The sequence below is a fragment of the Lasioglossum baleicum genome, chromosome 6 (assembly GCF_051020765.1).
Source record: "Lasioglossum baleicum chromosome 6, iyLasBale1, whole genome shotgun sequence".
In the NCBI taxonomy this organism is placed as follows: Eukaryota; Metazoa; Arthropoda; class Insecta; order Hymenoptera; family Halictidae; genus Lasioglossum; species Lasioglossum baleicum.
Window position 1 is genome coordinate 9,817,936 of NC_134934.1, and position 24,172 is coordinate 9,842,107.

Here is a 24,172-nt window from a genome sequence, read left to right on the forward strand (position 1 = left end):
ACGATTTATGCGGAATGTAATTATCTTTTATAACCTATCTACACATATCGAGAACGTGTAACGATCGAAAACAATGATGAAATCACGATTATTCTATATTTAAACAAATGATGTAGAACACAAATTAATAATGCCGATCGCTGAACGATTGTTTACGAAATAAATGAAAAATGCCGCCTAACATATGATCGCGCGTCATCCTTAAAAAGAAGGAAATCTGTTTACAAGGACATCGACGATAAGCATCATCAAAGTAACGGTACTGTAATGACTCTCAAAGCGAAGCAAGCCTTCGCGAGAAGTTCCTCGAAACAGAAAATGAAATCGGACTTTTAACGAGAGTAACGAGTCGTTTCTACTGTTAATCCGTCGCGTAATTTTACTCGTGTATTTCACGTAAATTTACGACTACGAATTATCGGTAGAAGATCTGGAAAATCAGTGTGCACACCGAATCTGATATTTTATAAAATAGCACCGTGGAATTATAATTAAAGGGAAATCAGTTGTTAAAGCGGAACTGACGGAGAAGTTTTGTCTAGCCGAGAGATTAAAAGATGCATGCTGCCGTCCGTCGTAGTGAGATAACCCGACCGTCTGGCTCTCAATGCAACTTATGTACCCGTGATCAACATACAAATATACAGGGTGTTCGTTAAACATCTGATATAAGAAAAACGACAAAACGACCTCTCCGTTTAACGCAAAAATTCGACGAAAAAACGGAGATTACTATCCGATGTCTAATCGAAGCAGCAATTCGCCGGCGGTGTAGGTAAACTCGTAACGGAAAAACAACTTACCGGTAATGACGTCAGCTGCGGAAGGTAAGCCGATCTCGAAATTCCCCCACGAGTGGTCGATCCGCACGAGAATAATTCACCGCTTCAGTCTCGAGTGAAAATCACGTACATGTGCGCGCGTAATCACGCACACATACGTACGCGTACACATACGTGAGTACACCAACCGATCTATTTATAAATTCTATATCGACGTTAAAAACTTTTACAGAACACGCTACTCCACAACATTACTATTCGTTCGGCGAACTTTACTTCCCACAGGCTTGCTTCAAATCCCTTTCTTTTTGTTTATCATTTCCTTCTTACTTCACTTGCTCGTGCTCGCACTTTCTTTTTTCTCTCTCTCTGTACACTTCTCTTCGTTGTCTTGCCTTGTTGTTGATCTCGCCGCGTTCCCTCGCACCTTTTACACGTACACTTTCATGCGTTCATCTACCACGAGACTCGTATATACCGTGACACACGTCGGACACACAAAACTTAACCGACCGTTCGAATTTCTTTCTTCCGATGTTGCTCCGGGGACGACTTCTGCGGATAACAGTTGGAGAAACATGACATTAGTATCAAGGTGTTGAACTCTCTTGTGAATCGAATATGGACGATACACGAAGGACACGCGCGCACGCACAGCTAACATGTCATTGTGGTTCGTTCGTGGGTTACGTTCCGTGTGCGTCTGCTGCGAATACCGAAAAAATAATTTAGGTACTGATTGCCAAGGTACGGGAAATTCCGAGAAATTTTGCGCGAGAAATTTTGTACAAATTGAAATCGAGATCAGACGACGCGCCCTGCGTAAACAGTCCTCGCGACACTAGTTAATCAAGCACAAAGTGTCTTAAAGTACGTGTTCGGGGATAATATACCTTCTCTATTGTGAACGAAAACGCGCCGCGGCATTAACACGACGAAATCTTGTTTGGATCATTCGTCCGCTAACATTTCGATAACACGCGACACAGTTTACGATTTCGGAAACGTTCGATCGAGACGAGCTTGACCTCCGATATGTAACAAAGCAAACGACGAAATAGAAAAAAATAAACAGGTGAGTTGTCGTACTTCGAGAAAAAGAGGGGGATGACGGGTGGGAGGAGGGTGAGGGGGGCAGGGGAAGGCGGCGGAACGAAACCAAACAGGAAGAGGAAGGGATGTGGAAAGGTGATCGCGAAAGATGCCGCGTTACTTGTCGCTACGAGCACTAATTTTGTGATCTTCTTTTAGCCGACTGACCCTATCACCGATTAGGCGGAGCGCGTTGCACTCCACTTGTTCTCACAACTTCCGGTTCAGCTGTTCGCACAAAAGTCCGCATATCTTTCGACGCCCTGCTCTCCGCGAGAGTCTCGGCCTCTATCCTTCTATATCTCCCCGCTTTCTTTTCCTCGAGCACTAGCAATCACTGTGGATACACCTCAGAGAATCGCGTATGCTCCACAATTTCATCACTGCCACGTGGTTTACACTCAACTCGCGGACTATATTCCACCCACGACTTCTCGTTCCCGGTAAAGTCATTCTGATTCCTGTTTATTATCCAGCTAGGGACGCGCACGATGACAGTGTCGTCGCTATCACGGCTGCTCTCGTTACCGTTACAGTTACAGTGCTCGTTATCGGTCCCACGATGATGTAAACTTGTTAACGAACTTACTTTCATCGCGGTCCTATTGCACCCTCGGCGAGAACCGTTATTTTCAGCTAAGTTCTACCTAAAGCGAGGTTCCTTCGGCCGTAATTGTTAGCACAGTGCGTGTACGATGCACGCACTGTGCACGTTTCCCGCGCACGTGAGCCAGCGCCACCAGGAGAAAGAAATTGGATGACTTTCAAGATGGCAGAACGAGAAACACACTGTTTTTTACGTATACCGCCGTCCGTGGAGGCACTCGCGCGCACACTTGACTCGACCGTCGCGTCGCACAGTAGCTACCGAGTCAGCGTTCTTCTTCCTCCTCTTCTTCTTCTTCTTCTTCTTCTTCTGCTGCTGCTGCTTCTTCTTCTTTTCTCATCTACTCTCTCTCTCTCTCCCTTCGTTTCAATGTTACTTATGCCTATTCACAGCTGTTGCTTCTTCTGATTTTTCCTACGCCTCCTTCTCTTTCCTGCGTTTCTTTCCGATCCGATCGCCAACTGCAACATTCATCTCGAACAGACCCTGGATCCGGTTTATCCTCTTCGAACCTTTACAGGATCTACCGTCGAACGTTCAAACATTTCTTCTCAATGTACCGCTTCGTTCTTGTATGCCTCGGTAGTGGCGGTGATGGCAGCAACGGCATTAGCCCGGCAGTGTTCCTGCAAGCAATACGTTGTTCGGACGTTTTAATACCACGCCTATGGCAACAATTGTAAGATGTAACAGTAAAATGATTGAATTCGAATGTGGATGTATAATTATACGTAATATATTCGAACATCTAAGCGTATCGGAAAAATATATTCGTAATTAAAGCTGCACTACTACTTGTATGATCGCCTTAACTAAAAATTTGGCGTTTGTTATTTTAAAAAGTCAAAATTCCACATCTGGACGAAAAAGAAAATATAACTTTTCTTCGTTCGGCAGGGAAACTTCAGGAGTTTTTCATTTTGACAGTGTGTTACTTTCGCGCACGTAATGGAGGCGATCGATCTTCGCAGCAGAAAGTACCGCAGCAGGTTTTCGTGCGTTTGAATTGTGTTCCGATGAGGAAAATCGATTTCGTAGTGTCGACAGAATTAATACGATCCGAAGATAGAAGAGTTATCTTTCTAGTAAATAATAACGAACGATAAACAATTTCCGAGTAACAGTTATACATATCGCCAACTCGTAAGATGATGTTAATTTCTCATTTATCAATGGCGTTTAACCTACAACATAGATTAGATGAAAAAGATAATCATAATTTAGCGTGAAGCATATATCATCGAGCAACGAATGTGCTGGTAGAACTATCAAACGAAAATTAAGCTGTCGACAAAACTGTCTATCCGAGTTGGTTTCAGTTGTAAAATTAACAATAACCTATACAGTAACGTCTAAAGCGTACAAGAATTCATTTGATTCCCGTTGAATACATTCCGTCCGAATTATTATTATCTTGCTAAACCTAGAACGGTCGATAGCTCCGCAGTCGTTGTGACTCAAAGTCGAGCCGAGTTGAACCGAGAAGAGTCGAATCAAACCGAACTGGACTGTGTAGTTTTGTAGCGCGTCAACGCGTAAAAAGGGGCGAGTGCGAAACGGTAGATCATACCAATGGAAAGACTATGTTTGTTCCCTAAATTCTTATTCGTTCGTCCCAATCATTGTACAGTAATTGTGTCGATGGTCTCGAGACAGATAATGCATAGAAACAATTCGGAAATATTCTTCAGCGAATTAGGAAACGTACACAAATCGATATATGTACTCGTGAAAACACGCAGTAGATCTAAAAGATAGCGGAGCAGATGCAATATGTAACTAGTGTTCGTTTAGACTTGTAAGAATTGTCGCTTTACTATTTAATTCTTCAAAAATAATAAAGGAAATGCCTACGTATGGAAATATCCTTCCAGTTTTGTCTTGTATACTCAAATGCCTTATATAAATCTCGCACTCAAATGCAGTAACAGTTATTGTTTGAAAAACCAAATAATTGAAATTATAGTCGTACTTAAATTTCATTTAACAAGCAACGTGTAATTGTTCTCCCAGAGTGGATCAAGTCTTGTAATTTCATCGAATCCACGGTCTGATTAATGTTTATAATAAATTTTGTGAAAATTAAGAAAACTTCAAAATGTAAATGAATTTATTTTAATTACCACGATTATTCATTTCAAATATATTGTATGATTACAAATGGTACTACATATATCAAGTTACGTAATTGTTATATAATTATATATTGCCATATATGGTCATTGTAATTAAAAAAATATGCTTTTATAACTAAAGGAACAAAGTTTATATTTTCAAGATACACCAAAACGCCTAAAATATAACTATAATTCAAATTCTAGGGAATGGACAATACAAAAAGTAGAAATTTCAAATATATACACAGATTTTATTTATATAGAGTATTTTACCACGATCACACATTCCGAATAAGATAATTGATATGAGACTTAATATGCTTGCGAGTTCTTCTTTTTCTGAATCCATAATCACGACAGTAAAGGAAGTAGGCATTTATTCATTTTTAAATATGAAGAAAAAAACAAACAAAAGAAACACTAAAGATTAAGAAAACTTGCGGGTTTGCATATAATTTTCTCGTAACATATTCTAACACAAGTAACAAAGTCGAATAAAGATATGCAAACTACGAATACGATAAACTTAATCAACATAAGATTAAGTTAAACTGTAAAATTAGAATTAAGCTAAAATGTATATGATGAAGCTATTGATAAAGAAAAAATGGATAGGACTTAAGACATTATAGGAACAATACGTTCGAATATATGATTGAAGTTCCAAATTGAAGGTATGCGAGTACACTTATGAAATATCAATACCACAGCATAGAACTGTTTTTTTTTTCTCGATTAAAGTACTTGCCAGATAACTGATAAGGTACTCGATTCTTGTATGGATCACTTACATAACAGTGGGCGTGCACTCAAAATTAAATAGTCGATCTGCTCAACCGGAATTTTCAAAGAGACGCGAAAATGAATTTTTAACTCTGCAGCACACCACAAAGGACGCACAAAGGTGGAACGGTGTGTCCGATTGAAAACGAGATAACGCGGAACGTTTCCGAATTTCGTGAACGTAAGAAGTAAAATTAATTCTGGATGACACGAACGCTCGACGGAGGATGGTAATGAAACGCACGAGATTTTCATCTATTATTGACCGAAAGAATTTTTTCCGCTGCGTGATCTCCAAAGAGAGCAGATTCGCGGAGCACATAGGGAACGATAATAGTCTCGTCACTGACTGTACGATCCGAGTTACCGATTTTGTTTTGCTAAGCGAGGCGAAATATAACGGCTACGGTTTACGGGTTCCGATATAGAAACGAAATAAAGTTGATAATACAAAACGCGACACGTCACCAATGGTTCAACAGTTACATTTGTTCGGCTCGTGTACTCTCCTGTGATATACGTTTTCCACGGTGTTGTTTCAAGAACTCGGAAAGAACGATCGAGTTAATGTATTCATCGATAATACGATAATGGTTTCGTTTTCTTTTCTATTTTTTTTTTGTTCTTTTTTTTCGTCAAACATGTAACAATTATATAACATACGTACGGATTTTAAAAAAATTAATCACATGCTGCGTTGTTATCTTCAAGTTCACACGAAAAGTGGTCGGAATAAGATATCGCCTATTATTAGATTCGCTATTTCAGGATCTTGAATACTCTTCAGCACAATCACACTGCTCCGGACACCATTCGAAACGTGATTGTCGCGTACGGATAGAAAACATTTGCTAGCCGGTACACACGGATCCACTGGGTACAACACCAAAACACACTGGGGCCCGTTAAGATAACACCTTTTAAAATCTTCGATGGAAAAGGAACACGACACGTTAGAGTCTAAATACGCAGAGACAGGCAGACAAGCAAGCAGCAGGCGGAGAGCGATGTGGCACAAGAAAACAGCAGAAGTAATACTCAGTCGGTAACTTCGAAACTATGGAGCACTTCATAAACACGATACATTTGATAACCTTATAACACGATGGGAATAACGCATAACGAAGATGTACAGAGGTAGAGAACGAGATTGGTATAGCCGACCAGAAGCTAGAAAACGTCGTGTAAACTTCCACGGCACAGGCAACCATGAATCAATGAACGGGCAGCAAACGAACGGACGACCGATTAGAATGCATGTTAAATGTTGCAGATGAACGTTTCGCAGACGAGCATTCAGCCAAGCACACACGAGTACGTGCTACGACAATCGTCCCCAGCTATGAGAATCCGTACACATTTCGATATCCACTCCGTCACAACACTATCGTTAAACTGTTTAAATTTCGATATTTACTACAATAACAGTCGTTTTCTCTTTTTTATTATTTTCTCTTGTTACTCTTCTTCTTGTTTATCCTATTCGAAGAATCAACACAATAAACGGAAAGGGAGGGGGGAGAGAGAGAAGGGGTATACAATGCACTTTATAATGCAATTTAACAGCACAAGACAGATAATCGCGAATGTGTGTGTGCAAAGACAATCAAAATGAGAAATTATGAACGGTTCACACGTACATATTCTCTGAAGAAAGAAGGATGAAGGAGGATCGTGTGTTACAATGTATGCGTGTATGCATACACGCGCGCTCGCGCGTGCGTGCGTGTATACTAGTATCTGTGTGTATGTGTGTGTGTGTGTGTTTAGACGCGCGTATATAACGAGAAGAGAAATATAGAAAAAAGGGACGCAGAATAAGGTTTAGCGATTGTTTCGGAACACCAACATTTCTTTGTCGTCACTGTGTAAAGGCTAAGCTTCTTGCAGCAGTCGGACACGATCGAAAACGTACTGGGTTAGTTTTACGACACATTTCTCTTCTCTTACCCGAACTACTCCGTGGGTATTCCTAAGCGGCGATCACAGTGATTAAAAAACACTCGCGTTTTACATTCGCGCCCCAACGAAGGGTAGTCGAAATCGTACGGTCAGTCCAACGTTTTCAGGGCCGCCAGGTTAACGTCACGAAATCCACCGACACAACCATAGATCCAAACGGTGGACGGACGGACGTAAGGACGGACGGCTGGCTGGCAGCAGGCAAAGCGGAATCACAGAGAGATTCGGGGGAAGGGGTATTGAATGCGGCGGGGTGAGGGTAAAGTTTCTAGACACGGGGCAGGTGGGGTCATAAGGGACCGGGGACGTACAAGTTGGGAGTGGGGTGAAAACGAACGAGAACGGGCGAGCAACCGAACCGACCGACAACGTAGCGTCGCGGGGGACGGAGGTCTACGCTAGCTCAGGACCGTTTTATCCTGGTTCCATTAGTGCCACTCTTCATTGCCCTCGACACATTTTTCTCCTTTTTCCACCTTATTTCGACATTTATTATTAAGATATCGACACCTTCTCGATCTTCCGATTAATATACGTATACGTATGCAATTTTCAATACCAAATAGCAATTTGCCAATCGAGAATATCTCTCTTTGTGCTAACGGCACGGCGAAAACAGAAAAAGATGTATATGTATACATAAGTCTTGAAAGATCTCCGCGACTTAAAGGTGATAGCTTACGAACCAAATCCTAAATAGATGTTGTGAAAAATATTATAGGCTGTTTTCGATGCACGTGTTTCTATTATGTTATAGGCTGTTTTACAAAATATAATTGAATCTGCTCTTCGAAAGCGTAAATAACGCCTCTAAACGATTTCCAGTAAGACCAGCAACGTTTTCGAATTTCTTATAAATTGTACGAGCACGTTTCCTGATTCTGCTTGTACTCGTGCTTTGTGATTTTGCAACGAATTTCTGGGAAACATTGTTTCTGCAATTTAGCGAAATTTTCGACAATGGAGCCCTTGGAAAATTCGCAGATAAACCGGATACGAAGCCAATAATTGTTAAACTATCAATACAAACTTTTCACTTAAAGGTGATCGCGAAAGATAATAAACGTTGTATTGTATAATAATTTATTGTTTACGAGTAACTCTATCATTTTTTTGAACTGAACGAATTTACATTCGTCAATCACCGTTTGTACATACATATATATTCGTACACGTGCAAAAATTGTGTATACCATGTTTTATCATTAGTTTGTCGATTAGCCCATATGTTTTACGATATAACGTGTAAAATTGTTAAATTCGCATTAGCTAAACTGATTTTTGTGCGAACGGGATTAGGACAGTTTATTGCACATTATGTGTTTTAGATTCGCAGGCATTTGCGCGGTCCTAAGAAATTTGATAGAATTGTTATTTTGCAAATACAGATAGAAGGTAAGGTAAAATGATGTGTACAGCACTGCATCGGGCACAAGCAAACTCGCTGCCTTGCGGCCGGGTAGAAGGGAAGAGAAGGGTTGGGTAGGGAACAGTACAGAAATGAAGAGAAGGGAAGGAGGGGTTGTGTATAGTACGGGTAGGGATGTCGGCCGTTGGCGGAGGAGGGTATATGGTTGATCCTGGCCGTGCACAGCCAAAAGTGCGAGAGAGATCGTGCAAGCATATACACGAGAGAAAAAGAAAGAGATGGTGCAGGAGAACTCGGCAACGATGCATTATTAGAATACTCATGGCAACGTCGCAGAAGGCTCCATGGACGCCAGGCAATCCACCAACACATGAGTGTACGGAGAACGGCAGACCAGAGAAGGAAAGAATCCCGTTTTACAGAGTTGGAGGAGATAGAAAGAAGGGGAGGGGGGGTTGAAATACACGAGAGAATGAAAGATCTACGAAGCCTTAACAGGTTACAAAGTTTTCCACCGATCTCCTGCAATTTTCGAAAAAAATGATTCCAAAATTCTGGGATACATGTACATAACTTATTTTATACGTCTCTGTAGGCGATGCGGTTTGGTAGTTAAAGCATCACTCTCGTTATACTGTATGCATGACCAGACGTTAGTGTACATTGATACTGTAACTGTACTTTCTAATAAGTAAGCGTCGCTTTACTTACAGCATTTCGCCGAGAAATGCACAATTTCGAATAGAGCTTTTTACAATGAAAGAGTAGGATATTGTATTTAAGATACTGAACAGGTATAAACTAAGGTATGACGTATCTGCTAGTCCACATTCGACGAATGTGTGATTTTAATACACGCGAATATGAACAGGTCTGGAAATACTTGTTCATCGATGTAACAGTAAAGCGGACCCAACTATGCCTTAGTTTTTGAGTTGCGCAATCGTGTTGCACGTTGCAGATTTTAACTTTTGCTCCGAGACAAGCAGAATATGGTAGTACTTGTAAAACCAGGGTCAGACACTAAGAATCCAGGGGCGTAGACAGCACACAAATTAGTTCCTATGTATACCGTTCTGTGATATATGTGTATATGTATATCGTATATATATTGTATATACATATATATATTTATATATGAAACAAAATTAATTTTATGAAAATCATTGCCCGTGCTCTTCTTGTACTACATACATCAGTCTCTAAATATCGCTAATCGATACAGTATAGTTATTATACGGAGAAGCAATAACAGAAGTGGAACTAGAAAACAATAACACTGATTACTCGATGGCGAAAGGGTGTGGCAGCGCCATTGAGTCGTTACTCGCAGCCTCGCAGGAATAGAGCAAGTAGTGGGATAATACGTGCGTTTGTGTGCGCGTGCGTATCTATGTGGTTGTACAAATAAGTGAGAAAGAAAGGTATAATGAGGGACAAAGAAAGAATCAAAGTGCGAAAGAAATAGAGAGGATAAGGAGTGAGAGACGAATAGAGAAAAAGAGAAACAGAAATGAGACGGGAGAAAGAGAAAGAGGGAGAAGGCGGTAGACGTGGCGGAAACTCGGAACGGTGGAGTGCGGATGGGGACAAGGATGAACCACCTTAAAGGGGATAGCATGAATCATAAGTAATCAATATTATACCTGCGACCGATATGGAAAAATTTTGGGTTATCCGTTAAGTGTCATAATATTTGACAATATTTGTCGCAGGTGTCTTGTATACTGTTTAAATAGGCTCGATGAAACGGTGTATTTTTTCATTATATAAAATATTTTCTACAAAGTTTCCAAAATAAAGCCTGTGCACTAGAATGAACTTTAACTTAACTTTTGGAAGAAATTCTAATTGTAAACTTTTATCGTTATCATGATTAGTGTCATGCATTTCATTACAAAATGTAAACATGTAGATTAATCAATGTACATGTAATTGATCTCAATAAAACAATAGAAATTACGAATATAAGTGATTTTAAAGAATTCATTTTTAATTTAAATACTTCTCACTTGTATGTGAATTGATCTTTTTTATTCGTGTTTCTAGATTTTTCATTATCTTCTGTCCTGGGTATTAGTAATAACTTAATTTTTTATACGATCTTAATTATAAATCGAGTTGCAATTCTTATATTACTTCCTGTACATTTACATAGTTTTACATTCGTGTCAATACTTAACGTTCTATTTGCTTTATATGTAATTTTCGCCACATTCAAACATCTACTGTTTGATCAAATCGTAATGGTTGACTAGAGTCTAATAAACCGAATATTTTACATAACACGTTCATAGCAGCTACATTTTTCGCTTCCGTAATATTTTGTCCAAAACCTGAAAACATGATCCATTAGTTATTAAATACGAAATGTGTAGAAATCTCAATATTTACCTGAACCTAAGAATTGTTTATTGGTGTAAATTGCAACTTGGTAAGCCGATTCAATAGTATTTTTCCCAGCTTGTCCAATAATTCTAGGTTCCACAGATGTGTTTCTCTCTTTGTAAATTATACGGTTTAACATCTCAAATGGATCTGATGGGCACCAAATCTCGGTTAAATCTTTAGTAGCTAATCCAGCTATTAGAAAATCTCGAACAAAGACACCTGCGTGTTTAATATCAGTGCTTTCGGCAAGTGCTGCTACAAGAGCTAAAAATGTGTTGGCTAATGTTTCCTGTGTTACAGGATGATCCTAAATAAACAAAAAATATGTTGTTAGTAACGATTCATAAATGTATTTTTCTGTAATGATTCATATTTCTATGTAAAAATATACATACACCGCTCAGTATAATATCCTTTGTCCCAAGATGCGTTGATGCTTTAGCCAGAATTTCTTCTGACATAAGGTAGTCGTGGAAACTCCTAAAGTTAAAAATATGAATACAGTTCAATTAATTATATGTATTAATGTTACATTAATCAAAGAACCAAAATACTTTTATACGTACATAATGCCAGATGCAGGTACACGTGGGAAAGATTTACTTAAATAATTTGTTACAACCTTTGAAGTTATTTCTTTTCCTATTTCAATTAAATCTTCATTATGTGGTATTTTGAGTTCAGGATTACTCACTCCCATTTCTTCTTGTTTCTTCTCTTCCACAAAAATATATGACTTATGGATGAATGCTTGATTTAATTTATCTGTTTTAAAATTTTCAGAGAGCCTCTGATTAAATGCATACAGCTCTGCTTCCCTATTCCAGTCAATAAAGTTACTACGTTTAGGTTCGGGTTGTGCAGGTAATCTCTTTTTTCTTGCGGTTATTACTTTTTGAGTTGGGGAGACCCACCGTTTAATATATCTACAATCTAGATTTACGATTAATAATTCGTATATTTAAACATAGTATGTAACAGTATTATTAGATTTAAAAAACCAGAACACTTACCTTCGTAATTCACAAACTTTATATTTACAAGATTCTTTAAGCACGGTCGTAACCTATTCATGATCATATTTTATAAAAAGAATATGTGATTTATCTGTGAAGTTTTGGTTCTTAGTTCGGTAAAATATTAATTGATTTAATACGTGTAATAATAACGTGTAATCGAAATTATTAACAACAAATCACTTGACTGTATAACCTGAAAAGCTTCCTTTATACCATTTGTACTTCTAATAAAGATATGAATGCTAGTTACTAAATATATATAATCATATCTGTTGCCACTTGAAAGCTTTAAAGTCTCTATATAACAAAAATCTCTATTGATTCAGTTTGTTCAGTCTGTTCCAGTTGGTTCCAGTTCATTGGTTTATCCAGTTTATCCAGGTTCATCTCAGTTCATCTGCAGTTCATCTGGTCATACTCAGCACTCAGTTCGTGTTATACGATCCGATTCGTTGCAATAATAATGAAAATATTTTGCATACGAAATTGCATAAAATTGCAGTCTGGTCATGACCATGACCAACCATGACCAATAAAAACTCAATAAAAACTGTTGCGGTAATGTCACTAGAAAATCAAATTTACGAAGAAAAATTATGGAAGCCAGTTGCATATCTCGATTTCGTTGATCTCTGGTGATCACAAGTGACAGTATAATAAAACCAATAAAACATACGATATTGACAGACTAACTACGTAAATACTAATGTTGAACTAGTTATTACATCGCAATAATTTACTTAATAAGTACAAATTACTTGCGTAACCTCTTATAGTTTTTTTCTATATTTAAAAACAACTATAATCCATGAAAATCCGATTAAATTAGATATTGTTAAACAATGTACAAAGCAAATCAAGAACCTGATATACCTGCTGCGTTAGGTTCACTTACACACCTAACTAACGAGGAACTTAAAGAATTAATAAACAATGACAATAAATTTGAAGATATTGTAAAAGACATAAAGCAGGTATGTATGTATATATATAATATATACAATTATGGATGTATCTTTTAAATACATAAGTATCTATTGTAAATCTTGTATTAAAAATAGTTTAAAGGTTTGGAAACAGAGAAAGATATGTTATTGGCAAGCAATAGATCTTTGGCAGAGTTTAATTTATCGAAGCAACCAGAATTAGAAGGTAGTAAACAAATTTTAAAAGAACTCAGCGAAAGAGGAAGCGACTTATGTGCGAGCGTGAAAGAGAAGCTGGAGGAGTTAAGTAAGTTTATATCAAATTTAATTTATATCGAATTAATCTTTAACATGTTGGCTACCGAGCCCCGTTTCCGAATTTTTCCCGTAGATACCATCTATGTTTTTTCCTAATAATCAACTTTATTCTATTGGGTATGGGAATAAGTTTCCGCCCTTTTAGAGATGTCGTTGTACTTAAGTACCGATTGCGTATTTGATGGAACATAGTACATGTTCGCTTCTTTTCAACGAAAAGGGGTGGAAACTTATTCCCATACCCAATACCTTTCTGAAATCTTGCATTTGTTCGATACCAAAGATATCTGAGGCTCTATCAAAAAACACTACTACTGGGATTCACCAGTGAGCCCTATGGTGTGGATTGAATGGACTCACAAATTTATGTGTTATGATTTTAGAGGAAAAGTCTGGTGAAATGACTGTTGATACTGCTTTAGATCTATTAGAGACAGCTGCTGCTGAAATTGAAGAACAGTCAGAGGTACGACACATATTATGAACAATTATCACTACTATGATATCTTGTTATGTAAATGCAATAATATTGATATGTTTTTTAATGTACAGAGTATAGCAGGGAGATTCTTGGCTGGTGATATGGAAGTAGATGAGTTTCTAGAACAATTTCTCTCGCAAAGAAAATTAATGCATCTGCGTAAAGTGAAAGTAGATAAGCTAAAAGAATTAATACGGAAATCACATTCTTCTGCTGGTCCAGGTTATCCAATTGCTAGTAATTTTCCTGGCATAGCACCTGCGATTCCTTATCCGACTGGACCTGTCTCTATGCCTATGCCTGTGCCATCTGGTTTACCACATTATGGGCCATATTAAATTTTTTAATCAAAGCATATATAAAATGTGTGTTATTCTTTGGAGATGAATAATATTTACTATAAAAAAACGTATATTCCCCCCAAGTAATCGAAATATTTAGTAAAATAAAGTCACTACGTTTTTGTACAATAGAATATTTGCATTAATGAACAGCAAAAGTCAGTTGACTACTCACATAATGAACAAACGAAATTTTTAATTTGAAACATTACAAACAAAACATGTTAAGGCTTTTATTTCATACAATATGTATTTATAGATCTAATTATTCACTCTAATATGTTTGTGACTAGTAATAAATTATTTTCATACTCTTGTTCTTCACTTATTAGATGTAAAGAATTTAGGAAACGGGATATTAAAATAAAAACATTTATTTAATATATCCTATTTCGTAACGAGAATGATCATACCTTTTTATATACATTGTGGAGAAAACTATTTTAATTGTACTATGTAGCATACTTTACAGTTTCATTTCAAGTTAATGGAACCTAATTTTACTATGACATTAATGTTACATCATTCACGCTTTGGATCATCAAGTTTCTTAATCCTTCGATCTGTATAATACAGAATACCAACAACGGAGAAACCTAGTACAGCTATGGGTAGCAATAAACGCGACATTGATAGATTTTCTCTCTGCTTTTTTTCTTTTTCTTTGAGGAATTGACTGTATAGTTGTTTTCTTGCTTTATACTTTGCAAACGATTTCCCGTAATGTGCTCTAAGCCAATCGTCAAAATCATATATCTTAGCCATATGCTGCTTAGAATACTCTTCTGTTGTTGGCGGTCTCTGAATTTGATCTATATCTACACGTTTAACTGCAATACTTCTGTCATATTTCTTACGTGATGCAAAATTACCGATTACTTCGTACGCATCAGAAATATTGTGAAACATTTTTCTTGCTTCCTCACTTTTATTTCTATCAGGATGATATTGTAATGTTAATTTGTAGTAGGCTGATTTTATTTCATTATACGTAGCATTTGGAGATACATTTAACGTATCATAATGAGTTTTAGATTTTGTAGATAGTGTCATTTTCATATACTTTAATAATGTATGTTGGTTCAACATCCTTAATATAACTCGTATATTCAAAGATGTCATTGAAGAGATTGAATAAATATATTATTATTTATATTTGTACATGTACCTTTTTTCTTCTATAGTAAAACTGATGGCCTATCTACATAGTATAAATGTACAATTGTCTTACGTATTTTGTACGAGCCATACTTAAAGAGACAGATATTTCATGCTCTGTTTACTCAAATGCTTAATCAATAAACATTTATTTAACAGGGTTAAAACCTATTGGAAGGAGAAAAACACACGTGTAAGTAATAAAAATAAACATGGAAGTAGCAAATTAATATATAATTATTAAGTCGTGTCATTAAACAAATACGTAGAAACGAAGGCTTTATTTAGAAAACATTTAGAGGTGTTTTATATCATATTATCGAACAAATACAATTCCTTAGAAATGGATTAAATTAACATATTTAATTGAGATGAATAAAATATAAATTTCTGGTTGGTACACAGAATTTGTTAGAGAGAACTTTCAGAAAATTTTAACGATGGCATGTAGTTGAAAAACAATAGTTCTCAATAATTTTCTTAAATCTAAATTGTTGGTTCATCATTACGGTTAATGACGATAATAGTTGGTTCATTATTATGGTTAATGATGACAAATCTGATGCATTGCTTATATTTTTAGATAAATTTTACACGTGAATGAGTTATATCACATCATTGTCAATATGATTTGCTTACTTGTAATGGTGAACAAAGTTCATTTGTATTGACTTACTTTATTTTCTGAAATATATTTTCGATATTCTTCTTTCGTAAATAATGAATGTTGTCAGTCAATATTACTGAAAAACTTCTTCACAATGAAGGTCAATGCTAAGAGCATTCCATAGCGCCAACTTTAGATAGTTTATCTAGATATTACTCCGTGTATTTTTTAACGCAATAGTATCCATATATTCTTGTTTACGGACCCTGCGTATATTTCTATACACGTACGGTATTCAAATACACGTGTATATTCATTGATTCATGAAGCAACAACTGTCCAACAGCTGAAACAACATAATGGATACTCGGCAAGTGTATTATTCAAACTGTCTGCTAGTCTACTGCTAGAAAAAGTCACGTCAGAACGATACAGTATACTAGAAGCGAAACCCCGATGTTTTTCGACAACCAATTGTCTCTGCATGTATTTACTAAGTGCGCGTGCGTAAGGAAGTGTATCCCACGAATACAGCCACAAAATTACATACTTCCATATATATATATACACTACTGTGCAAAAGAAAGAAGCACCTAGGATAATTATATAAGATATATATATATATATATAATGACAAACAATATCTTTATGTAGAAATATTGTATTGTACAATGATTGAAGTATTGTACATGATAATCTGCAATAACACATATTCTCAGAACTTCTTATTTAATCTTTTACGTATGGCTGGGTGCTTCTTCCTTTTGCAAATAAATAGTGTAGGTATACATATGTATAGATGAAGGGCGCAGAAGCAATCATTGTAAATCCCTGAGATAAGTCTTTTGGATCGCAGTTGTAACTGAGTTTCAAAAATCGCCGCGCTATCCATCGTTTCCAATCCCTCGCATGCAGCTCAAAATAAGCACAGTGACAGTGTGAGTGTGCAATCTCTTCTTCCTTCTTCATGTAAGATGTGAACAGATGTGAAGGACAGAGATATCGAAGTGTCAAAATATCCTGATGTTTCCTGTATCTTATATTTATGATTTAGTTAATTTTTGAAAATACTAGTACACTGAAAAAGTGTGTTGGTAAAGAATGTAATATTTACAGGATTATCTAATTCAGCTAAATGGTGCGTGTGCAATATATTTTGCTTGAAACATAAATCGTTACATTTAATTAAATAAATGTGCCTTTAAAACCTGTTATAACAATGCCGGAACGAATCGAAATTGGTATGTAAAACGTTTATTAGTCAAGTTTCTCAATGCAGAGATAGATTTTCAATATCATTCATATATTTAGGTGTTATTCCCGACAATTTAAGACATGAAGAAACAATTGTTCAAATATCAGAAACGCTGGATAATTTAAATTCTGCGGTTTCTTATATATTTGATTGTATCGACAAGAGACTTCATGAAAATAGTCAAAGGTGATTACCATGTTCTTCATTATTAAATATTGTTATATTGTTATATAATTTGAAAGACGCTGAAATTTCCCAACAGATTATTAAATGTTAGGAATAGGGCTACAAAACTTCAAGACCAATTGAAATACTTGCAAACGAATCTAAATTTAAAAGCTGTGAAAATGTATTCCGCTGCGAAGTATCCAGCTAATCATACGTATAAAGAGTACGAAATGGCAATACCGTCTAGGTATAAAGATATCCATGAGATACCAAAAGTTTACAAATGTTCTGTGTCTATAAAAGAAGTGCCTGAAACATACTTGCCTTCCAATTGTAAAACAGAGGATGGTCAATATGTTGGAAATAATAACTTGCAGGAGAAGTTACAATTTTATCACGTGCGATCTAAGACAAGCAAAGACGTTTATATAGACAATAATGAATTGTTGTTTCCTCCCGATCTATTTTCGATTAGTGCTCTACTATTCGATAGTACGGATAACCCTTATAAGATATCTACCAAACAGACCGGTCAACGAGTAAATGAAAAGCAACAAATCGAAGATGCACCTGACTCGATTATACAACCATGGTTAATGTCAGAAATGGATTCGTCTAGTAGCTATCTTTATACTCCAACTTTAGGCGAGGTATAAAAGATGAAATATTTAACAACTTCAGTACAAAAAATAGACACATTATCGCTAAATTAAATATATTTTATTTCTAGGTGCCTCAGATAAATGTACCACCAACACTTCCAGATTTACCTGGCATTGTCGACGATGAGAAATTTATATTAGACCTTAATTCCCAAAGTCCTATCGCACCATCTTCAGCGGTAACAACACCTACTGTTCGACTCGATCTTCCAACTCCAACTGCTGACGAAAAAGATTCGAGTACGAAGCACGAACAAGATGTTCCAAATTTACCAGGTTTCGCGAACACTGGTTCTTCGAAAGATTCTACCAAAGATACGACCACATTTTCGCCACCTCCTCCATTGCCATTTACATCTTCTGATGCTTCCAGTACAATTTCCTTAAATCCAGAGAAAATTCATCAATCATCCTTGCCATCGATGACACCGCCACCACCACCACCTCCACCACCACCACCACCGCCACCACCACCGCCACCACCTCCACCACCACCTGCATCAGAAACAGATGCTAAAGCCATCCAAAAAAGTCCTGAGAAGAAGAAAACCAACAAAGAGAAAAATAAAGCAGCAAACGTAGACGATCGTTCGAACTTAATGGCTGAAATTCGAAACGCAGGTGGTGTAGGAAGAGCGAAGTTGAGGCATACAGTGCCAACAGAGGAGAAACGAAATCGATGGTCCTCCGCATCCGTTGGAGGAGATTTAATGGCAGATTTGCATACAAAGCTAGCCCTCAGGAGAAAAGGAATCGCAGGGTCTGGAGGTAGCGCTTTGGAGAGAATGTCAAGCTTAATTCCTCCTCCTCCAAAACCGAGTGAAACAACCACGTCGGATAGGAATTCTGCTACCAGCGAGAACGATTCTCAGCCGGACACTGATGATTGGGATGAGTAACGTTCAATGTCGTTGATTATGTGCATTTTAGTTCCGTACATGTGCGAATTCTTTCCTACTCGAATGAACTATTTGGAATATTTGATATAAAAGGTTCTCATTGAAAAAATAAGTATATAAAGTAAATATATAATAGTATTTCTAGGTACACACTATACACTGTGCAATAAAAAAAGAAAAAACATGTATATTTGGTATTTGTTTTGCATAAGAATACTTTATAAAATTTATATTTCTTTTACGGATGCGTACTATGCTTGTTGATTAATCTTATAACAGAGTCTCCGAGATAAATAAACTATTAACAAATGTTAAACATTCTCAGATGTATTCAATGTAGAGAGCAATTTAAAGATTAATTGTAACTGGTCAACCATTGATATTGTCATCGTCTCGCGACAATATAATTATGATGGAAACATGTTGATGTAATTATCAGTTTGGATTTAACACTTGACCCCAGATTACCGGGCCAAGTGTCCATGTCCGCTTGTCAATCTTAGTTGGATCGTGAAATTCGTAGTTTTTGCTCGTTCAATAGTTGATGCTGTTTAGCAACAAATTCGCAATTTAAAATTTATTATTATCGTTGAACTGTTACTTAAGCGTGATAAATAATCACGTACTCTACTGTGTTCCGATGCGGATCCATTTTTCATTCTCTCTCAACGAGCGATATTTTCGACAGTGGAACATTACAATAAACCTATTGCAACGTCGGTTGTATACTTTATCCTAATTTTATCGCTTACAATCGTTAGCATGCGCCTTTGGGAATGTCCAGTTTTCGAAAATCTGTGTAAATATCGTGTATCTACTTATCTAAAGAACTAATTATATAAATAGAATTAATAAAGAAAAACTGAGAAGGATGGAAGGTGATTTTTGTTGTGTATTCTCACAGTGATCAAAGTGCAAATTAATAAAGCACTATTTTAAAACCGTTAGTAAATTTAACCATCTTACATATATATATATATATATATATATATATATTTTTTAATCGAGAATTTACCTTAATCGTATCATCGTTTTCAGAGGAAATGAACAGTGTCACTTAGAATACGAATTAACTTGGATAATCAATTTTCTTTCTCTGATCAAGTTTTTATGATTGCAAGACACTATGGGGAGTACAATAAAAATTTCTTCTACAACGGAATTACCGAATTCGAGGACGAACGGTTCAAACAATGTAGAACTTCCAATTGATATGCGCTTTAACGAGGGCCACGTTGTTAGTATCATTGTTTATAGTGTACTAATGATTGTGTCTGCTTTGGGAAATACAACAGTGCTAGTTCTAATTACGCGTAGGAAGCGTACATCGAAATCAAGAATACATGCAATGCTGATGCATCTTGCAATTGCAGATCTACTTGTAAGTATTACCAAGTAAGGTCGCATGATAGGCAGTATGAAGTCTATAAAGTATAGGGAAGTATAATAGATCGCATTTGTAATGCTTCAATAGAAATTCTATTCTATATTTATCTGAATAGGAACAAGCTACTAAACAATTAACAGATAGTATTTAACACTTTACCTACCGGAAGCCTATTAATAGGATTTTTAATAATTGTGCTGTACCGAAAGAAAGCATAGAAATTTTCTTCTACATTGCAATCTTGAATGAAACTATTAGATGACTTTATTGAGGGTGACTTGTTCGTTCAAAATGAAAATTGCTGTTGCTATTGAACGTTCCAGTAAAAAGTGTTCAGGCATGTACCACAGATTTTTCAAAATTATGCAATAATCACCGGTCGGTAATGTGTTAATTTAGAAAGAAGAAATTATCTGTTCTATCTAAATCTAACTAAAAATAAATTACATTTCTTCATTAATAGTGCAGAATAGCATATAGTATTATGACTCAGCTTAATGTTTCAATTTAATTACTATGGGATTGTCTCTTTCTGTTTACAGTGACTCCCACTAATATTCGGACACTCTTAAAAACACCATAACTGTTTTAATATTGGAATATACGACTTCAAATTTTTGGAGACGGTAGAACAATTGGTTTGCTACACAACGTGATAAAAATTTTTGAAAGAAACTGCGAGTTGTCGGAATTGTAGAGAAATTACTAAAAGTTGTATTTTTCAACTTTTTTCTGTGGGCTTATATGGGAAATTTAGAAGATACGTTTTGTAGATCTGTGTCAATTAAACGTAATCTGTCAATTTCGTCAAAATCGGTCGACGTTGCAATGAGATACAAACGTTTAAAGATGGTAAAAATTGCAGTTTCTCACGATTTTCGGCCTCGAACTGCAGTAATTCTAAGGATTCTGATATCTTTCAGTGTCTGTTGTTCTTTCCCGCATCAATCGATTTCTGTGAAACTTTCACGGTGCATATAATTGACACGGATCTACAAAACGTGTTATTAAACATTTTAATATAGGCCCGCATAAAAAAGTTGTAAAATGCAACATTTAGTATTTTCTCTACAATTCCGACCAATTGGAATTTTTGAAAAAATTTCTTTTCACATCCTGTAGTAAACTAATTGCTCTAGCTTCCCAAAAAAGTTCAAATCGCATAGTCCAATATTAACAAAGTTATCGTTTTTTTTTAGAGTGTCCGAATATTGATGGGAGTCACTGTATCCAGCAATAAATAAAGTGAATTGACTCGTCTGATCTAGATCAATAATAATCCTATCCCGCTTGCTTGACTAGCGATCATTTTACTGCAGTTTGTCTGTTTATTATACTTTTTTAAGAAATAAGTTTCCAGGTAACTTTCCTAATGATGCCTCTTGAAATTGGTTGGGCAATTACAGTATCATGGGAAGCAGGAGATGCGATGTGCCGAATAATGGCATTCTTCAGAATGTTTGGTCTGTACCTATCGTCTTTCATTTTAGTATGCATAAGTATAGACAGGTCGGTAAAACATTTGATTGTAATTTGCTGATCCTTGTTCGATATACGTGAAAATAATCTGTTATATGAAATTATTGTAGATATTATGCCGTGATACGGCCTCTCCAACTGTGGGACGTTGATAAGAGAGGGAAAATTATGCTATGCTTTGCATGGATAGGATCCATTCTATGCTCGATGCCGCAGGTACAATAACTATAAATATTTGTAACACAGTTAAAATAACAATGACTAACTTATAACTGAAACAAATGACTGAAGAGTATTCTTTCAACCGTGTATGAATGTCTGTGTTTAACGGTGTTCTGGAGGTATATAAAAACGCAACAAAATTTTTGAAAATCTGACAAGATATAATTCTTACAACTACCAAAGTTTGGGTTCGATTCACTGCACCGTTTAAGAATTATATCAACTTAAAGTTTGCACGTTTTAACACGTCTTCTTATGGAGAATTTATAAAATTCGGTACAGTATTCGCAAAAGTTTAATGCAAAATATACTCATGAAATGCTTTCATTGCCAATATATATCGATGGATTTCGAATTTCTTGTACTTTTGTCTCCCATTGTACCTCCAGAACATCCTGCAAATATTAAGATGCAAAAGTAGGAATAGTGTTTGCATCTGTATATTATATATATTATTTTTAGATGGTAGTATTTCATTTGGAAACCCATCCAAATATCTCTTGGTATTCACAATGTGTCACATTTAACACTTTTCCAACATACACTCACGAAATCACATATTCTCTTTTTGGAATGGTCATGATGTATTGGCTTCCTCTTATCGTGATAATATACACTTACACAAACATTTTGTTGGAAATTTGTAAAAGATCGAAAAAGAGTGAACGCGGTATGTTTAAGTTTATTTAACGCGTCGATTAGAAATGGGAATACGCGAATCAATTTGTTTTACTTAGCATTACCACTTTCATTGATTTCAGACAAGATTCGTCGTTCTTCGATGGGTTTTCTAACACGAGCAAAAATAAGAACTCTCAAAATGACGGTGATCATCGTTGCTGTCTTCTTTGTTTGCTGGACACCCTATTATGTCATGAGTCTTTGGTAAATAGAATTTATTGATGCTCTTAGATCTTCTGGACATATACAAGTTAATACTAATACGATATGAATAACAGGTATTGGATTGATAGGCAATCAGCGTACAAAGTCGATCAACGAATCCAGAAAGGTCTCTTTCTATTCGCATGCACAAACTCTTGTATGAATCCCATTGTTTATGGGGTTTTTAATATAAGAGACCGCAATAAGGTGAATATCGTTTGTACCCCGTCCCTTTTAACATACAGTGACTCCCATTAATATTCGGACGCTCTAAAAAACGCGATAATCTTTTTAATATTGGACTATACAATTCAAACTTTTTTCGGAAGCTAGAGCACTTAGTTCCCTGCAGGATGTGAAAAGAAATTTTTTCGAAAATTGCAATTGGTCGGAATTGTAGAGAAAATACTAAAAGATCCATTTTACAACTTTTTTATGTGGGCCTATATTGAAAATTTAAAAAATACTTTTTGTAGATCTGTTCCAATTAAACATATCCTGAAAATTTCGTCAAGATCGGTCGACGTTGTAATGAGCCACAAGCGTTTAGAGATAGTAAAAATTGCAGATTTTCACGATTTTCGGCCTATAACAGCAGTAAATCTAAGAATTCTTACATCTTTCAATGACTGTCATTTTTCCCCAGCATCAACAGATTTCGATGAAACTTTCACAATGCATATAATCCACACAGATCTACAAAACATATTATTCAAAATTTCAATATAGGCCTGCATAAAAAAGTTGTAAAATGCAACATTTAGTATTTCCTCTACAATTCCGGTCAAATGCAATTTTTGAAAAAATTTCTTTTCACATCCTGTAGTAAACTAATTGCTGTAGCTTCCCAAAAAAGTTCAAATCGCGTAGTCCAATATTTGAAAAGTTGCGGTGTTTTTAAGAGTGTCCGAATATTAGTGCCAATTAGTGCCAAATTAGTACCAAATATATAATTAGCTGATGTTTTAGGCATCTGTACGACCAACCACTTTAGAAACTCGAATAACCCCATTATCTTTGTCACTGAAACTGCTCGACTGATGCAAGAATTTTCAATGTAAAAGATACGAAGAATAATGAAGAGGCGCTGGAAATGATGTCTGCACAGTAAAAGCGATTTTTACTGAGAGAACCGGGACTAAGAATTATTACATTAAAGGATCAATCAAATTATTTTTGTGCAACAAGAAGTGTTGAATGTTGAAAGACCCATAAGTTAAAAGAAAAATTTGTAATATATGTAAAACGAGGATCATATTGAT

General features: G+C 36.1%; 6 protein-coding genes and 1 long non-coding RNA gene across 19 annotated transcripts in view; 4 read left to right on the forward strand and 3 right to left on the reverse strand.

Moving 5' to 3' along the window:
- Positions 1–7,565, reverse strand: part of Smr (nuclear receptor corepressor smrter) — a 66,628-nt gene extending 59,063 nt beyond the window's left edge. For 2 of the 11 annotated variants that reach the window (XM_076426041.1, XM_076426040.1), the window contains exons 1-2: positions 7,332–7,564; positions 804–3,107 (exon numbers count right to left, since the gene is read on the reverse strand). The gene's annotated coding sequence lies outside the window, so the exon portion shown is untranslated. The other 9 variants (XM_076426036.1, XM_076426033.1, XM_076426031.1 and 6 more) reach the window with 9 other exon arrangements.
- Positions 3,088–4,344, forward strand: LOC143209843 (uncharacterized). Its single transcript, XR_013009149.1, has 2 exons — positions 3,088–3,278; positions 3,379–4,344. It is a non-coding gene; the product is annotated as an uncharacterized LOC143209843 (long non-coding RNA).
- A 3,263-nt stretch (positions 7,566–10,828) lies between the features above and the next one.
- Mrpl44 (mitochondrial ribosomal protein L44) lies at positions 10,829–12,468 on the reverse strand. The gene is made up of 5 exons (XM_076426052.1): positions 12,117–12,468; positions 11,670–12,036; positions 11,499–11,583; positions 11,107–11,410; positions 10,829–11,048 (listed from the first exon to the last, which is right to left on the reverse strand). The coding sequence occupies exons 1-5, from the start codon at positions 12,181–12,183 to the stop codon at positions 10,930–10,932; spliced, it is 942 nt and encodes a 313-aa protein (XP_076282167.1). The 5' UTR covers positions 12,184–12,468; the 3' UTR covers positions 10,829–10,929.
- Positions 12,469–12,701: 233 nt separating this feature from the next.
- On the forward strand, positions 12,702–14,211 carry Vps37b (vacuolar protein sorting 37B). Its single transcript, XM_076426053.1, has 4 exons — positions 12,702–13,096; positions 13,184–13,355; positions 13,750–13,832; positions 13,919–14,211. The coding sequence occupies exons 1-4, from the start codon at positions 12,965–12,967 to the stop codon at positions 14,183–14,185; spliced, it is 654 nt and encodes a 217-aa protein (XP_076282168.1). The 5' UTR covers positions 12,702–12,964; the 3' UTR covers positions 14,186–14,211.
- Positions 14,212–14,710: 499 nt separating this feature from the next.
- LOC143209274 (dnaJ homolog subfamily C member 30, mitochondrial) lies at positions 14,711–15,241 on the reverse strand. Its single transcript, XM_076424689.1, has one exon. The coding sequence runs from the start codon at positions 15,239–15,241 to the stop codon at positions 14,711–14,713; it is 531 nt and encodes a 176-aa protein (XP_076280804.1).
- A 1,608-nt stretch (positions 15,242–16,849) lies between these two features.
- LOC143209839 (WASH complex subunit 1) lies at positions 16,850–19,257 on the forward strand. Of its 3 annotated transcripts, XM_076426049.1 has the most exons (5): positions 16,850–16,891; positions 17,070–17,194; positions 17,265–17,394; positions 17,471–18,026; positions 18,107–19,257. In XM_076426049.1, the coding sequence occupies exons 2-5, from the start codon at positions 17,173–17,175 to the stop codon at positions 18,935–18,937; spliced, it is 1,539 nt and encodes a 512-aa protein (XP_076282164.1). In that variant the 5' UTR covers positions 16,850–16,891; positions 17,070–17,172; the 3' UTR covers positions 18,938–19,257. The 3 variants fall into 3 exon arrangements, with proteins under 3 accessions (XP_076282164.1, XP_076282162.1, XP_076282165.1); XM_076426047.1 differs by lacking the exon at positions 16,850–16,891 and having other exon boundaries at positions 16,898–17,194; XM_076426050.1 differs by lacking the exon at positions 16,850–16,891 and having other exon boundaries at positions 16,898–17,194; positions 17,486–18,026.
- Positions 19,258–19,403: 146 nt separating this feature from the next.
- On the forward strand, positions 19,404–24,082 carry Akhr (Adipokinetic hormone receptor). Its single transcript, XM_076426051.1, has 8 exons — positions 19,404–19,880; positions 19,976–20,318; positions 21,685–21,833; positions 21,914–22,019; positions 22,488–22,695; positions 22,787–22,910; positions 22,985–23,117; positions 23,880–24,082. Exons 2-8 carry the CDS (start codon positions 20,064–20,066, stop codon positions 23,949–23,951), a joined length of 1,047 nt encoding a protein of 348 aa, XP_076282166.1. The 5' UTR covers positions 19,404–19,880; positions 19,976–20,063; the 3' UTR covers positions 23,952–24,082.
- Positions 24,083–24,172: the final 90 nt, after the last annotated feature.